This window comes from Mus pahari, chromosome 10, assembly GCF_900095145.1.
Source record: "Mus pahari chromosome 10, PAHARI_EIJ_v1.1, whole genome shotgun sequence".
Lineage (NCBI taxonomy): Eukaryota > Metazoa > Chordata > Mammalia > Rodentia > Muridae > Mus > Mus pahari.
This window is the reverse complement of record NC_034599.1, coordinates 15,226,754-15,243,056: the sequence shown is the minus strand read 5'-3', so window position 1 is coordinate 15,243,056 and position 16,303 is coordinate 15,226,754. Positions and strand designations below refer to the sequence as shown.

The 16,303-nt window shown below is 36.0% G+C and overlaps 1 protein-coding gene and 1 pseudogene across 1 annotated transcript; one reads left to right on the top strand and one right to left on the bottom strand.

Annotated features, from left to right (window-relative positions):
* Positions 1–267: 267 nt before the first annotated feature.
* On the top strand, positions 268–1,201 carry LOC110328648 (annotated as a pseudogene).
* Positions 1,202–11,347: 10,146 nt separating this feature from the next.
* On the bottom strand, positions 11,348–15,990 carry LOC110328257 (olfactory receptor 7D4-like). The gene is made up of 3 exons (XM_021207687.1): positions 15,782–15,990; positions 14,396–14,544; positions 11,348–13,069 (listed from the first exon to the last, which is right to left on the bottom strand). Exon 3 carries the CDS (start codon positions 13,044–13,046, stop codon positions 12,117–12,119), a length of 930 nt encoding a protein of 309 aa, XP_021063346.1. The 5' UTR covers positions 13,047–13,069; positions 14,396–14,544; positions 15,782–15,990; the 3' UTR covers positions 11,348–12,116.
* Positions 15,991–16,303: the final 313 nt, after the last annotated feature.

Here is a 16,303-nt window from a genome sequence, read left to right as displayed (position 1 = left end):
AAAAAAAAAAAAAAAAAAAAAAAAAAAAAAAAAAAAAAAAAAAGAAAATAATAATTGCACACATTTAAAAATAGTAAAGAAAATCACGTAGTTAAGTAAATGGCAGTCATTGTCAGAATGAAATATATGTTTTCAAAGATTATTTTGTTTCATGGCAGTGAATATTATTTGAAAATTATCCTTACCTTATCTTCAGTAGATATAAAATTTATTTGGAACCAGAGAACAACACACTGATCTCATAATTTCTCATCCTGGGTCTCTTGGATGATCCTGATTTTCAATCCCTTCTCCTTGGGCTATTCCTGTCCATGTACCTGGTCACAGTGCTTGGAAATTTACTCATCATCCTGGCTGTCTGCTCTAACTTGCATCTCCACCACCCCATGTACTTCTTCCTGTCCAATCTGTCCTTTATTGAAATTTGTTTTGTCTCAACCACAATACCAAAGATGCTTGTGTACATGTAGTCACAGAGAAAAGACATCTACATAGTATGCCTTATACAGGCATAATTTTTTAATAGTTTTGCTGGATTGGATAATTTTTTACTCAGTTTAATGGCCTATGATCACCTTGTGGCCAACTGTCACCTTCTCAGCTATACTGTTATCATGAACTCTCGGTTATGTCCCTTTCTGGTTCTGATGCTTTGGATCGTCATGTTCTGGCTCTCCCTGATTCATGTTCTATTGATAAATGAACTGAATTTCTCAAGAGGTACTGAGGTACCACATATCTTCTGTGAACTAGATAATGTTCTCAAGGTATCCAACTCTGACACTCATATCAATAATGTATATTTGTATGTGATGACTTCCTACTAAGTGTGATTCCTATGACAGGAATCCTTATGTCCTACTCACAGATTGTCTCATCCTTATTAAGGATGTCTTCTACTGTGAATAAGTACAAAGCCTTTTCTACTTGTGGGTCTCACCTATGTGTGGTCTCTTTGCTCTATAGGTCAGGACTTGGACTTTACTTCAGCTCTTCTGTGGAACATTCTTCCAGGAGAATGATTGCTTCATTGATGTATGCTGTGCTCAACCCCATGTTGAACCCTTTCATCTATACCCTGAGAAACAAGGACATGAAAGGTACCCTTGGAAAACATTTTAAGAGAATTACCTCTTGTCCATCATGGATAAATGACATCAGAATTAAATTCATACTGAGACCTGTAAGGCAAATACTATAATCATGCCTCTCCTGTGTCATTTTACATAATCAACCACATGTCTATTTTACACAATTATGATAGCATATGTAACTAAATTTGTTTACTTTTAAAAATAAAATTATCTTAATTCCCTATATATGGAATTTGACATTTACAGTTTTTCTTGTGGTGTTTTTTGACATTTTAAATTTTATGTGAATTATGGATTATGAGTTCAGAGGAAGTAATCCTAAATTATTTTGAAAGGTTAATGCTCTTCACTTTAATTTGACAGTATTCTTGTTTTCCATAAAGGACATGTTATGAAAATACTAACATCAATGTTGTTATTGTTTAAGCTGTGTTATCATCATTTATAATAGGTGATTTCATGTTTACTCCTGTTATCTGTTTTCATCAAATACGTGGCCAGTCATGTTAGAGTGACTTTATGCATGTAGCTTGTGACATTACCAGGAGATATAGCACAATCTCACAGTATCTGATACTTTTCCTCTCATAATTAATCTTTCCTTCTCTTTTTGCACAATGTTTCCAGAACCTTAGGGTAAGGAATGCTTTGTAGACCTACCCACTGGGCTTGGCCTCCAAAGCTGATATTTGGTTAACTGAGATTTTCTATAATGGTCTCTGTTGGTTGCAAAGAGGCATTTCCTTGATGAGGAGTGAAGACTACACTTATCTGTAGGTAGAAGGACAAATTATTTATAGATTGTTACTATGTTGGTTTGGTAAACTAGTCATTATTGATCTTCTTTCAATATCATAGTACCTAAAGTTATGATGCAAGCTTTCAATAGATTTCAATAGATATAACAGAGCAACAATTCTTTCCAGCTATGAATCCTATGAGAATCATCAACCACAGTGATGACCAGAATGCCATGATAACGTTAAGGCTATAATAGTGGGTAGTTGGGAGGGTGAACACCCTTATAGAAGCAGGAGGAGGAGGGATGGGATAGGGAGTTTCCAGAGGGGAAACTGGAAAGGGGGATAACATTTGAAATGTAAATAAATAGAATATCCAATTAAAAAGGGTACAATAGTGGCACATATACTTTTGTGATAATTACAGCTCACTCTTAACTGATAAACAAAAAGAAACCATACCTGGTACTGAAACCTGGCTAAGCATACAGTGCTAGTGTGGTCATAGTTTCCTAGTCTTATAATTTCTCAGGGGAGGTTCTGAGATTGTGGTATAATCTACTTTAAGCCTTATACTTATTCTTATATTTACACTGCTCATTTCTTCAATTACTGAAATTTGAACAGGAAATTTCCATGTACTTATTTTATAAATAGTTTTATTATTTCATTTTTTAAAAATTGTACAGTTTATTCATATGCTTCTTAGAAATTTGTACCTTCATAAAAGGTTATGTCACTTCAGAATCTCATCTTTTAGCTGTTATCATATCCCTCACTCACTTTTTGCAAGCAGTTTTATTAATTATACAAATTGTAATTTTCCTTGGCATCCTTTATACAATCTTCATATTTGATGTTTATCAAATATGACTTTGCAAGTGTTTTTAATACTGTGAACATTTTCTGTTTTGAAAAGGATTTTATATTGCTAAATACACATGCCCAATAGAAAAGTTCTACTGAACTTATTGTTGTTTAACTGAAGTCCATTCTTTTTTTTTTTTTTTTTTTTAGTGGTATTTATTAAGAGATTTTACTCTGTACAGAACCACCTTGTTTTTGTTTTTGTTTTTATTTTTTATTTTTAAAATATTTTATTAGATAATTTCTTTATTTACATTTCAAATGCTATCCCGAATGTCCCCTATACCCTCCCCCCACCCTGCTCCCCTACCCACCTAATCCCAGTTCTTAGCCCTGGCGTTCCTCTCTATGGGGCATATAAAGTTTGCAAGACCAAGAGGACTCTCTTCCCAATGATGGCTGAATACACCATCTTCAGCTACATATGCAGCTAGAGACATGAGCTCTGGGAGTACTGGTTAGTTCATATTGTTGTTTCACCTATAGGGTTGCAGACCCCTTCAGCTCCTTGGGTACTTTCTCTAGCTCTTCCATTGGGGTCTGTGTGATCCATCCAATAGCTGACTGTGTGCATCCACTTCTATATTTGCCAGGCATTGGCATAGCCTCACAAGAGGCCACTATATCAGGGTCCCTTCAGCAGAAACTTTCTGGCATGTGCAATAGTGTCTGGGTTTGGTGGCTGATGATGGGATGGACCCCGGATGGGGTAGTCTCTGGATAGTCCATCCTTTCATCTTAGCTCCAAACTTTGTCTCTGTAACTCCTTTTATGGGTATTTTGTTCACTATTCTAAGGAAGAATGAAGTATCCATATGTTGGTTTTCCTACTTTTTGGTTTTCTTGTGTTTTGTAAATTGTATCTTGGGTATTCTAAGTTTCTGGGCTAATATCCACTTATCAGTGAGTGCATATCTAATGACTTCTTTTGTGATTGGGTTACCTCACTAAGGATGATATCCTCCAGATATATTCATTTGCCCAAGAATTTCATAAATTCATTGTTTTTAATAGCTGAGTAGTACTCCATTGTGTAAATGTACCACATTTTCTGTATCCATTCCTCTATTGAGGGACATCTGGGTTCTTTCCAGCTTCTGGCTATTATAAATAAGGCTGCTATGAACATAGTGGAGCATGTGTCTTTATTACCAGTTAGAACATCTGGTTATATGCCCAGAAGAGGTATAGCTGGATCCTCCGGTAGTACTATGTTCAATTTTCTGAGGAACTGCCAGACTGGTTTCCAAAGTGGTTGTACAAGCTTGCAATCCCACCAGCAATGGAGGAGTGTTCCTCTTTCTCCACATCCTCGCCAGCATCTGCTGTCACCTGAATTATTGATCTTAGCCATTCTGACTGGTGTGAGATTGAATCTCAAGGTCCTTCTTTGATTAACACCTACTTCACCACCTTCCCTTACACTCTGATAATCACTTTACTCTGTATTAGGTTTACTTCTTAAGATCTACATATAAGAAAAAGCGTGTTATGTTTGTATTTTTAGTGGTTTTTCATTTCACATGATCTAATGACAAACTGATTTATTCATACTACAGTAAACACATTATTTTATTCATATGCCTATATCTTTTTGGCCTAATATGTGTCAGATTTATCTATATATCTTACAATAAATATTTTCATAAGTCTGCACACAATTAAAAATAATTCTGTAAAGATAATGACAATATACAAAATCTTGATGTACTCATTTAATGATAGACATGTATGAATGAGAGTAATATATCTAATTTTTTGTTGCCAACAATGTGCAACGAATTGCTATATTTCATAAACATTTGTTGTCTACACATTGTTGATAAGTTTAAGAGGCATACACCAATATTCTATTATGTTTTTAAATTTATATTATCTTTATGATTACTAAATTAGTAATATTTTTCTTCTTCATCTATGGCCTTTCCCAGCCTTGAATGGACTGAACAGAACTTGAGTGCTTGCCACTGTGGACCTTTTCAGCCTGGATAGAGTTATCTGCTTTGGCTGTAAATACTGCCATGCTGATCTTGCTTTGCAACAAACTGGATGAAACAAAGGATGGGTTCTGTGGGCTTTCCCTTTATAAATGCAGTGCTGAATATTAAACTTTGAACCTTGGTCAGAACCTTATCTTGGCTTCATTCTTTTCTCTCCCCTATCATGCTTTTCATTTTCAGCTCCCCCCCCCCTTTTAGGTAAGATAAGTTCATCTGTGGCTGCTGGATGGATACAGGTGGCACCCAACATGGAGCCTGAAAATGGGGGACCAGCTGAGAAATTCTGTCTTTGGTGGAGCTCCACAGAAAACAGAAGAAAAGTGAAAGTATTGATGAAGCATGCTAAGCAACATCCTGTGTTCATGCTAGTGCTAGCTATAAATTTTGTTGTTTGGAGGCTGTTGTTGCAGGAGGTGCATTTGAGGGCATACTAGCTAGGCTGAAGGGGTATTGGCCCAACACTAACTTTACCCAGGGGCGATGATGCAGTAGAGCAGGGCAATTCCAAACGAGCCTTCATCCACAGCCTAAAAGAGCTTCTTCAGGTGAGAGAAGTAGGGTTTTCAAATAGATGTTAGAAAAGTTTTAACTCAAATATATTCATGCTGTCCATGACTTTCAGAAGACAGAACTTTAAGTAAGGAAACCTTGGAAAGAGGTGCAGAAGTTCTAGGAGCTGCCCAGCAGATCCTGTCACCTTCTGCCTCAGGGCACTTATAAAAGATGCTATTGATAATAATAAAGGTAAAGAGACCTCACAAGTATTAGTTATTGCTCAGGAACAGCTTAAGGAACTCCAGCAAGAATGCCTGTCAGAAAGGGCTTCCACAAAAAAAAAAAAGGCACAAAAAAAAAAAAAGGCACTCTCAACTCTAAATCACAGACATACAGGCCTAGAATGCCTTATAGAGTTAGGGAAACAGAATTTGGAGACACTGATAATGAAATAGATCCAGATTAGGAAGCTGATTTGAAAGAAGAGGCTGACAAATATGAGGGTTGGCATCCTTGTGCACCTTCTATTCTGCCTATGGCCTTTACTGCAGGAGATGCTGCCCACATGGAAATTCAAGTCTATAAATTAGAGATTGAAGTTAAGATGCAGAAATTGACTAATGAGTGACAAGAATTAAAAAGTGCATCAAGTACAGGAAAGAGCAATAATTCTAAGATATGCCAATAGCCACTAGAAAGAACTGTGAATCAGGCTCACAGAAAGGGGCAGAATACAACAACATAAGTATTAGCTTTCCCTGTGGCCAAGACAATTGACCAGCAGGGCAATAATCAGACAATATCAAATGTTTGAGTTCAATGTGATAAAAGAATTAAAAACAGCTGTGGCATAGTACAGGTCTACAGCTCCCTATACACAAGCCCTGTTGGACACTGTGGTGGAAGCAAATTTAACCCCTCAAGATTGGAAAACTATATGTAAGGATACTTTGTCAGGAGATTCCTTACTTTGGATTTCTGAATAGCATGAAACAAGTAAAAAAAAGCTGCTATGATGGATGCTCAGGCAGGTAATGCTCAATTGGATATTAACATACATCTGGGAGAAGGATAATATAAAGGTAATGCTAATCAGATCAGGCCATCTTCAGGTTGAAATGGCTGCTCATATTGCTTATAATTGTTTCCCAACTAAAGGGGATCTCAGTGGGAATATATCTGGCATTGAACAAGGTCCTGATGAACCATTTCAGGAATTTGTGGACAGATTGCTAAAAGCAGCTGGTAGAATTTTTGGCGATTCTTAATCAGGAGTTCCTTTTGTTACACAATTGGCTTATGAGAATGGTAATGAAATCTGCCTCTCTGCCATCAGGCCATACAAAGCAAACACAGACTTATCTGGATATATTCATCTTGTGCAGAAATTGGATCCTCATACAATCAGGATCTGCCTATGGCTGTTGTCTTACAAGGGACCATTGTGCTAGCAATGCTTTCACAGAGATGAGGTAATAAAGGATGTTTTAAATGTGAAGGTCTGGGACACTTTAAAAATGATTGTCCCAGAAGCAGAGGCATGCACAAACAATCAGATTGTCCCCAGAAATTTGACCTCAGTTCAAGAAGGGAATGTAAATCTAAAACAGATAATCAGAGCTTTCCCTTGTCGGGAAATGAGCAGAAGAGTCAGCCTCAATCCTCCAAATGTCCACAGCAAACAGCTTATGGGGCCATGAAGCTGTTGCCAAGCCATGGAAATCCATTTCTGAAATTATCAAAGCAACCCTAGGAAGTGCAGAATTGGACCTTAGTTCCACACGGTACTGACCCCAGAAATCGGAGTTCAGATGCTGCCTACAGGAGTTTTCGGGCCCTTGCCTCCAGGGACATGGGGGTTACTTCTGGGCCAAAGCAGCATTGTTATAAAAGGACTACAGATTTATCCAGGACTTAAAGATAATGATTATTTAGGAGAAATTAGAACTGTGGGCGCTTCCCCCCCCATGGCATTATAACTGTACCTGCTAACAAAAGAATTGCTCAACTTGTTTTAGTTCCCTTTTATATGTTACCTTCCAAATTTGTTAAAAATAAGAGAAGGCAAGATATGCTTCAGATCCTCAGATGTGTACCAGGTCCAATCTATTACCACTAAGAGACCTAGTTGAAGAAAAAATTTTTGAAGGATTAATAGATACTGGGGCTGATTTAACAATTACTAGAGGACAAGATTGGCCATCAACTTGGCCCTTATCTGATACTCTTACTCACCTTCAAGTGATTGCTTATGCCAATAGCCGAAAACAAATTTCCAAACTTCTAGCCTGTAAAGATGAGGAAGTCAGTTCAGGACGAATTCAACCCTATGCCACTCCACATTTGCCTGTTACCTCTGGGGAAGAGGGATATCAGACACTGTAGAAGAAAATAGGGAAACAGCGGTATTTCTGCGCTTTTTAGATCTGTTGCTCTGGCTACAGTAGATCTCCTGGGAGGCCTTTAGACTGTTGTGTTTTCAGAGGAGGAGTCAAGCTGTTATCCTGTGTGAAGCCAGGGTGCCTAGGGATTGTGGTTTCCATTTCCCTGTGTGCAGCAGAACTCCAAGGTGACTTTCAGTCTGTTGTGTCAGTTGCTCTGCTTGCTGAATTGCCCCTGGGAGGTCTTTAGACTGTCATGTTGGTTGCCCAGTTGCCCAGTGTACAGAGGAATTCTGTGGATGCCTTCAAGCTATGGTGTCTTCAAGGGAGCAAACAAGCTGGCAATCAGTTGCTCAGTTGTCCTGTGTACAGTAGATCTCCTGTGATGCCTTCAGACTGTGGTGTCAGTTGCACTGTGTGCAGTGGATCTCTTGGGATGTCTCAGACTGTGGTGTCAGATGCCCTGAGTACAGCAGATATCCTGGGATGCCTCAGGATGTGGTGTCTTCAGAGGAAAAGACTATCTAGAAATCTGTCTGGTAGAAAAGACCAGCCAGAAGGGGATGATATTCAGTGAGTGGTGATTTGGGGGTGTGATGGGTCCTGAGTCCACTGGGCTCCCAGAAATAGCTGTGGGACTACAGGATGGTTCTTACCAAAATCCACTATTTGTTTTATTTTCTTCCTTTGCGATGGTCAATTAGTAACATAAGGACCTGGTTTGTGTCAGAGAATGTTTGTTATTCACTATGCCCAAGCTGAAATATGACCTGAGATAGAACACATAACACTGTCAGTAGTGTTTTACTATTTAATTTTGTTTACACTCTTTTTTTTCTTTTTTCTTTTTCCTTTTAGTTGATATTTTCTTTATTTACATTTTAAATGTTATCTTCTTTCCAGGTCTACCCTCTGGAAACTGCCCTAGCACATCCTCCCTCCTCCTGCCTCTATGAGGGTGCTCTCACACCCATCTACCTACTCCTGCCTTCCAGCCTTGGCATTTCCCTATACTGCAGCATTGAACCCCCTCATGCCCAAGGGCTGCTCCTCCTAATGATGTCCAACAAGTCCATCCTCTGCCACATATTTAGCCAAATACATGGGTCCCTCCATGTGTATTATTTGGTTGGTGGTCCAGTCCCCATTTGCTCCAGAAGTTTGGCCAATGGACACTGTTGCTTCCCCCATGGGGCTGCAAACATCTACACCTCCTTCAACCCCTTCTCTAATTCTCCCATCAGGGTCCCTGTGCTCAATCCAATGATTGACTGAGAGTATTCACCTCTGTCTTTGTCAGGCTATAGCAAAGGCTTTCATGAGACAACCATACCAGGCTCTTGTCAACAAGCACTTCCTGGCATTTGAAATAGTGGCTGGGTTTGGTGATTGTATGTGGAATGGATCCATAGGTGGGGCACTCACTGGATGGCCTTTCCTTCAGTCTCTGCTCTACACTTTGTCTGTGTATTTCCTCCTGTGAGTATTTTGTTTCCCCTTCTAAAAAGCACTGAATCATCCACACTTCAGTCTTCCTTTTTCTTGAGCTTCATATGGCGTGTAAATTTTACCTTCGGTTTTCTGAACTTTTGGGCTAACATCCACTTACAAGTGAGTGCATATCCTGTGTGTTATTTTGTGACTGGGTTACCTCACTCAAAATGATATTGTCTATACTCGTATGTCTGTTCTGACTCTGGTTCCTCTGGTACAGATATGTATCTTTTGTGCCTTCTGAAATATTTGTTTCAACCATCTCATCAATATCATGTATATTATTTCTCCCACTATTCTCATTCCTTAATACTTACCTGCCACACTGAATTGCATATAACCACCCATTCTCTTCCCTGCTCACAGAACTCCTAAAACTAATTCCTGAGGTCGATAGGTCTCAAAGACAAGTGACTTTGGTCACTTTTTGTATTTTATGCTATCACCTCATTGAAAGGAGTCTTCAATAATTTTGATTTAAAGCTCCAAAGCTCATATACATACTGTGAGTTAACACAAAGAAGAAATGTAAGTGTAGTTATTTCACAAAGCTGCAATCTCAAAGTAATTGGACTTTCTTTTTTGTTTTGTTTTGATTTGTTTTGTTTTGTTTGTTTTTTGAGACAGGGTTTCTCTGTATAGCCCTGGCTGACCTGGGGCTCACTTTGTAGACAAGGCTAGCCTTGAACTAAGAAATCAGCCTGTCTCTGCCTCCCGAGTGCTGGGATTAAAGGCGTGTGCCACCATGCCCAGCTGTTACTGGACTTTCTTAAGATGCTTCACCAGCATTACACTTTGATAATATGCTGCAGAGTAGAGAGGAATTTTCTAGTGCCAGAATGATATTCATCTCTACAGGTCATTTCTATAAGCTGTGTTTTTTAGTTGGATGAAATTTGGATCTTTTCTTTATTTTTCCTCTAACTTACTTCCTCCTATGCTCCTAAAACATAATGAACTCACGGGTAAAGTATTGTTTCTTATGGAATTAAGACCACAAATTAGTGACCAGAAAGTGAAACAGGTCTACATTAGTACATTTTCACAAATATACTTCAGAAATCCAAACATCCCAGCATAACAGTCTTGTAACCAGACACCATATATCTATAAACCAATACCTGATGACAAAAATCATTGATAATTTCTGAACTTTCTTCAACAAGAAATATCTTTATTTTCATGACTCTTGCTTAAATGACTAACACTTACTTGACAGAAACTCGAAACCTGAGAACTGCATTCAGAATAGGTCATGAATATCTCCCAGAACTATAAACTTGCCAATCTCCTCTTCTTTCCATGGTGGTGTTACATGCCAGAACACAGTACAAAAGAAACTCACCCTATTCATAAAATAGAGAATCACAGAGGCCATTTCTGTATGCTCCCAGAAAAGATGAGAATTGCTCAGCCCCCTCTTCTACCTTACCGTATAATCACTAATCAATGTTTTTGTAATAGTCTACATTGTGAATTCTCTTCAGTACCATTCTAATTACAGTAGTAACTGATTTTCAATCCACCATGTTTATCACTTTCACTTATGATTTTTGAAATTTCTGAGGTTTTTGTTTAATCACTATCTTTTTGGATATTAAAAGACAGGGCTTCCTTTGATATCATAACTGAGACTTTAAGTAGAAGAGAGAGGGCTTCAATGTCTTTCCAAACTACCTCAAAGGACAGCTTCTCTCTGATTGTCTTTATTATTGTTCCAAAACACTTAGAAATTGCTAAGTGCTTCCAAGAACTAAAACCATAAAACCTCTAATGCTGTTATACTTTCAGTAATTTTGAAAATATCTAGTCTAATAAAAATTGAGAGATATGAGACCTTACATTCTATGGTGTTCCAGTGACCTAGGATGGGGGAGGCTCACAGAAGTCAATGCTGGTTACTTTAGCTGAGATGCATAGCAGTAAGGATATGGAACCTGAAAAGGTCACCTCCTTTAACCAGACAGGAATCATTGTGAAGGTATAAGGACACCAACCATTCCACAAAGGTTTTGACCAAAAACTGTTCTGCCTACAAGGAAGGTAGGGATATAGATGGAGCAGAGACTAAGGGAATGGCCAACCAATAACCCATCCATCTTGAGACCCATTCCATTGGAAGCAAAAATCCCTGACATTATAAATGATACTCTATTATGCTTGCAGACAGGAACCTAACATACCTGTCCTCTGAGAGGCTCCACACAGCAGCTTACTGAAACATATACAAAGACCCACAGCCAAATATCGAACAGAACTTGTGAACTCTTATGGGGAATTTGGGAGACTATATGCCTTATGAACATGTACTTATTTTCCAGTTCCAGTTGTCCATTACAAGTTAGTACTTTATTTTCAAATATTACATAAAAGAGAGAAAAATTCTTAAGGTAATGTTGCCATATGAGTAGATTCAAATGTTTAAAGAAGAAAGAAAAATACTGTATCCCGATACAGTGATAGCTATATTGCTGCAGTGATTTCCCTTACATTGTTTCATAAGAAGATGCAAATACAAGTAACTATGATGAAAATAGTAATATTCAAAAAATTTCATTTTAAATTATAAAAATAAATTTTTATTGTATGTGTACATGTGTGTGAACCTATGCATGCCAAAAGGTGCAGGTGAAGGTCAAAAGACAACTTTGAGAAGTTGATTCTTTGATTCCACTTTTACACAAATATCAGTTATTGAGTTTATATTAAAAGAGTTGCAAGCTCTTTACATACATGTTGAACCATCTCACCTTCCCTTAAGCAATATACTTTGAGGAAAACCAGATTAGTTCCTATATAGATTCTGTAGATAAACTTCAAAACATCAGAAATGTCTTTAAGATTTATGTCAAACTTTTATATTTCTTCATAAAGTTTATGAAGAAAATTTTTTTAAATAGATAATTGGTATTTAGGAACAAATCAATTAATATATGTACAAAACCAAAACAATGTGAATAGTAGGAACTTCAAAGATCCAGAGAGGAAAAGACCTTGCATATTGGTATTCACAATAATTACCTTTCCTTTGGTATCAGTGATGCATCAAAATTTAATTCTAAGGAGTCTTACCAAGGCCCCCTTTACATCCTTGTTTCGCAAGCTATAGATGAAGGGGTTTAACATAGGGGTCACAACAGTGTACATTATTGAAGTGATTGTGTTTCTCTTGGATGAATGGGCTACAGCAGAACTGAGATGAACTACAAATCCTGTCCCATAGAACATGGATACCACACAGAGGTGAGACCCACAGGTGGAAAAGGCTTTATACTTATTCTTAATGGAGGACATTTTCATTAAAGCAGAGACAATGTGAAAATAAGAGAAAGCTATCCCAATGACAGGAAACATACCTAGCAATGCAGTAACCAAATACAGAAAAATGTTATTTATGTGGGTATCAGAGCGGGCCACCCTGAGAAGCTCAGTGAGTTCACAAAAGAAATGTGGGATTTCAGTGCTAGTAGAGAAGTTCAGTTGTTTCATCAATAACATATGAGTCAAGGAGACCCAGAACATAATAAACCAAGATAAAAGAACCATAAGGCCACAGATTCGAGGGTTCATGATGACTGTGTAGTTAAGTGGATGACAGATGGCCACAAAACGATCATAGGCCATAATGGTCAGTAGAAAATTATCCATTCCAAGAAAATTATTAAAAAAATATACTTGAGTAAGGCACTCTGTGTAGGATATCTCCATGGTGTGCATGTAAATGTTCACCAGCATTTTGGGGATAGTAGTGGAGGTTAAACAAATGTCAACAAATGACAGGTTGCAGAGGAAAAAGTACATGGGGGTGTGAAGGTGGGAGTCACAGCTGGTAACTAAGACAATGAGAAAGTTTCCAAGCATGGTAATCAGGAACATGGACAGGAATAGTCCAAAAAGAACAGATTGAATTTTAGGATCTTCTGAAAGACCAATAAGGAGGAAATGTACTATGGCTGTATGGTTCTCTGCTTCCATGCAGTTTTTTTTTGTTTTGTTTTCTGAAAAGAGGAAATGAAAGGATGCTCGTTATATGATCACGTATCAATTCTATCAGCATTGTCTCTGGGATAGTATCATTATTCTCTATGTGGATTTATACAGAGTAAAATGACCTTCATAGGCAAGGACCAATCAGTTCTCTTGCAATACTTAATTTCAGTAATTTATTAAATAAATAGAAATGGCCCTTTTATTATCAACTCAATAATTTTAATTCTTCTGTATATATATCTAAAGGCAGGATATTTGTGTTTGTTTCTTTGTTTGCTTTTATATGGCTTATCCAAAGAAATGGATGCTGAACATAAGTTTTCATTTATGTTCTCTATACCTTTTTATTTTATATAGATATCATAGGACTGTATAGTTTTTAAATTGAAATATGTGTTCTATTACCTGAAATGTCATCATTATATAGTAGTCATCTCTCTTAGCTTTTACTCTTTTTCCATTTTATACATGTGGTAATTTTTTTCATATACAGAATTAACATATTTTAGTGAGTTGTGACATGAAAGTAAAATGGGGAAGAGTAAAAGGAATGGGAGGAAAACAAAAGAGAATATTTGACATCAATGAGATGAAAGTATATGGTATACACAAATGTCACAGTGAAATCATATCTTTCAATTATATGCACCAATAAAATTAGCATGCATCCATTGATAACATTTTATCAATAACTAAGTATTACTATGCAAATGAAGTTTATCAGTAAAGAATAATATCATAATTTTGTGAATATTGACTAGAAATTTATTGTTTAATATATATTTTCCTGTGTACAACACAGAGCTTACACAGAATTTAATACTGGGAATATTGAGTATTATTTTCTGTGACTTGACAAATGAAAACACCAGCAAAACAGTTTTTTTGACCTTGAAATTATTTTTATATTCTGTATTATAATTATCTATATTGGAAAGCAGGAACATTAAGTATGCATACATTCTAAGATTGAAGAGTAAACTAAAAGGATATGAAATAATTTTCTACTATGCTTCCTGAAACTAAATGCCTACTCTGGAAAATTATCATTGAAGAATATTGCCCTTGAATTGATGTGGCAATTGTGAATAGAATTATGATGATTATAATTCCAATCTTTAGTTACCATTTTGATTAAAACACAGCATTTCCAGTTAAGGAGTTTGCCTATAATACCCTTTTACTTACAGAACAAATTTTGGAGGAATGCTTCCAAGAAGATAAAAATATGTGGAGTAAATAATTGTGACAAATAAATGCACACCATTAAACATAAAACTAAATGTGTATTTATTATTGTGTAATGTTTATGTTTTTGATTGAGAGTAAGTTACCTTAAAGTTAAAAGAAGGAGTGTCTGAATAAGTCCTTGCAATTGAAAGATAAAGATTTATATGATCTTAAGAGAAGCCAAAAGTTCTACATTAAACTAAATATCATTATTATGCTAACGGAGTTGCCACTAATCCAAAAAGAAGAAAATCTATAGAGAGAACATATGTACATAGTTAAGGGTCACTCTAAAATAGAAATATTTTATTTGTGAGAAAAATGTGTCAGTTAATTATTAATAAAGAATAAATACTTTGGTGGAAAAATACAGTATATAATATCCCTATATGACAGCTGTTTTGTTTAGTAGATCTGAGAAGCTAGTGTGCTATAAAACAAAGAAGGGCAAAGATCTGTAAATGAGAAGAGTTTTCTGAAAGCTGTATTTTATGTCCCCCTTACACTGGCAAATCCATATTTATTTTGATGGTAGAAAAGATCAAGCAACTTCTCAAACATGTTTGTACAACATCTATAGCAGAAATAGTGCGACAAAATTTATCAATGTTGTCTTATAATTTGTGATTTCTTGGAATTTAAATGATTGCAGTAATGTGTGCTGAACATAGAACACACATTTGAAAGATAAAACACATCAATTTCAAACTGTCCACACAGACAATGTAGGTTCCAGACAATCATGCTGAATATATACAAGACAAAAAAACACTCATTGCAGGTATAATAAATGTTAGTCTCAAACTTGAAACAAAAAGGATGTGTTCTAGATTACCACCCTGAATACAAATGTGACTACAAAAATACAGAAATAACTAGTCAAATATGAATAAAAACTATAGAAATAAGTAGACTAATAACTTAAATTAAATATATGAAACCAAGATTTGAAGAACAGCAACTGTTAGCAACTCTGGGATATAAACCATTTTTAAGATAAATATGTTATCTCTCATAATTACTGATAAACAACAATAATTCATATCCCAGTATATAAAGTTAACTGAATAAATTAAATAAGAAAATGACCATTTTTCAACCTAATAGAACATGACTAATTTCTAATCATATACAATAGGGGATATTATATGAAATCTCTGAAGTATTTGTGTTAAGTCTACAAATGTATCAAAGAAACTTACCTAACTTTAATTGATATATTCCTAAGCATTTAAATGGCTTGCAATGTGAGAAATAAAAGGTGAGCTTATCTTAATATTGCTAAGAATGATAGACATGTTGTAGATATAAAAGTGATCTCACCACTACCATTTTAATGCAGATTATATTACTCATTAAGTACAGTTATACCAATGTGAAACAATAGCCTCATAGTATCTAAAAATATATATACTGAATAATTCATAAGAGATACTTATTAAATAGTTAACATGTAAATGAATTTATAGCATAATTCTAAAGGAGCTTACCTTGTATTAAAGGATGGAAAAGGTAGAGATTTCTCAGGAAATAATTTTTATTGGAAGATACTCTACACTTAAAAAAAATGGGAAAAGGAAAGAGTGATAGTTGGATAGACAGGGTTTGTGGAAACTGTAGTTTTGTGACATAGAAAGAATGCTATGAAACCTATAGTTCTTGTATCATACAAAGACTACACCCTCATAGTGTTATAATGTTAAGATATAAAGGATTCTGATATGCTCACTGTTGTAAAATTGAAGCTTAGTACCCATATCATCTCCTCCACTTACTCTGTCTGCCTTAATTAAAAGCATCAACTTTTATACTGTTTTCACTAAAGGTTGTTTTCTTTGTGAAAACTTAATATACGTTTTCCACAAAAGTTGAGAAAAAAATTACAAGTAAAGGTGATTATCACTTTCTTAGTTTGGATTGTCAAAGCTCCTAATTAAAATAAAAGTTCTATTTTTTTCCTTCTCTAAATATCCCCAGTACCCTAGGGTATAAATAATGTAACAGATTAGAAC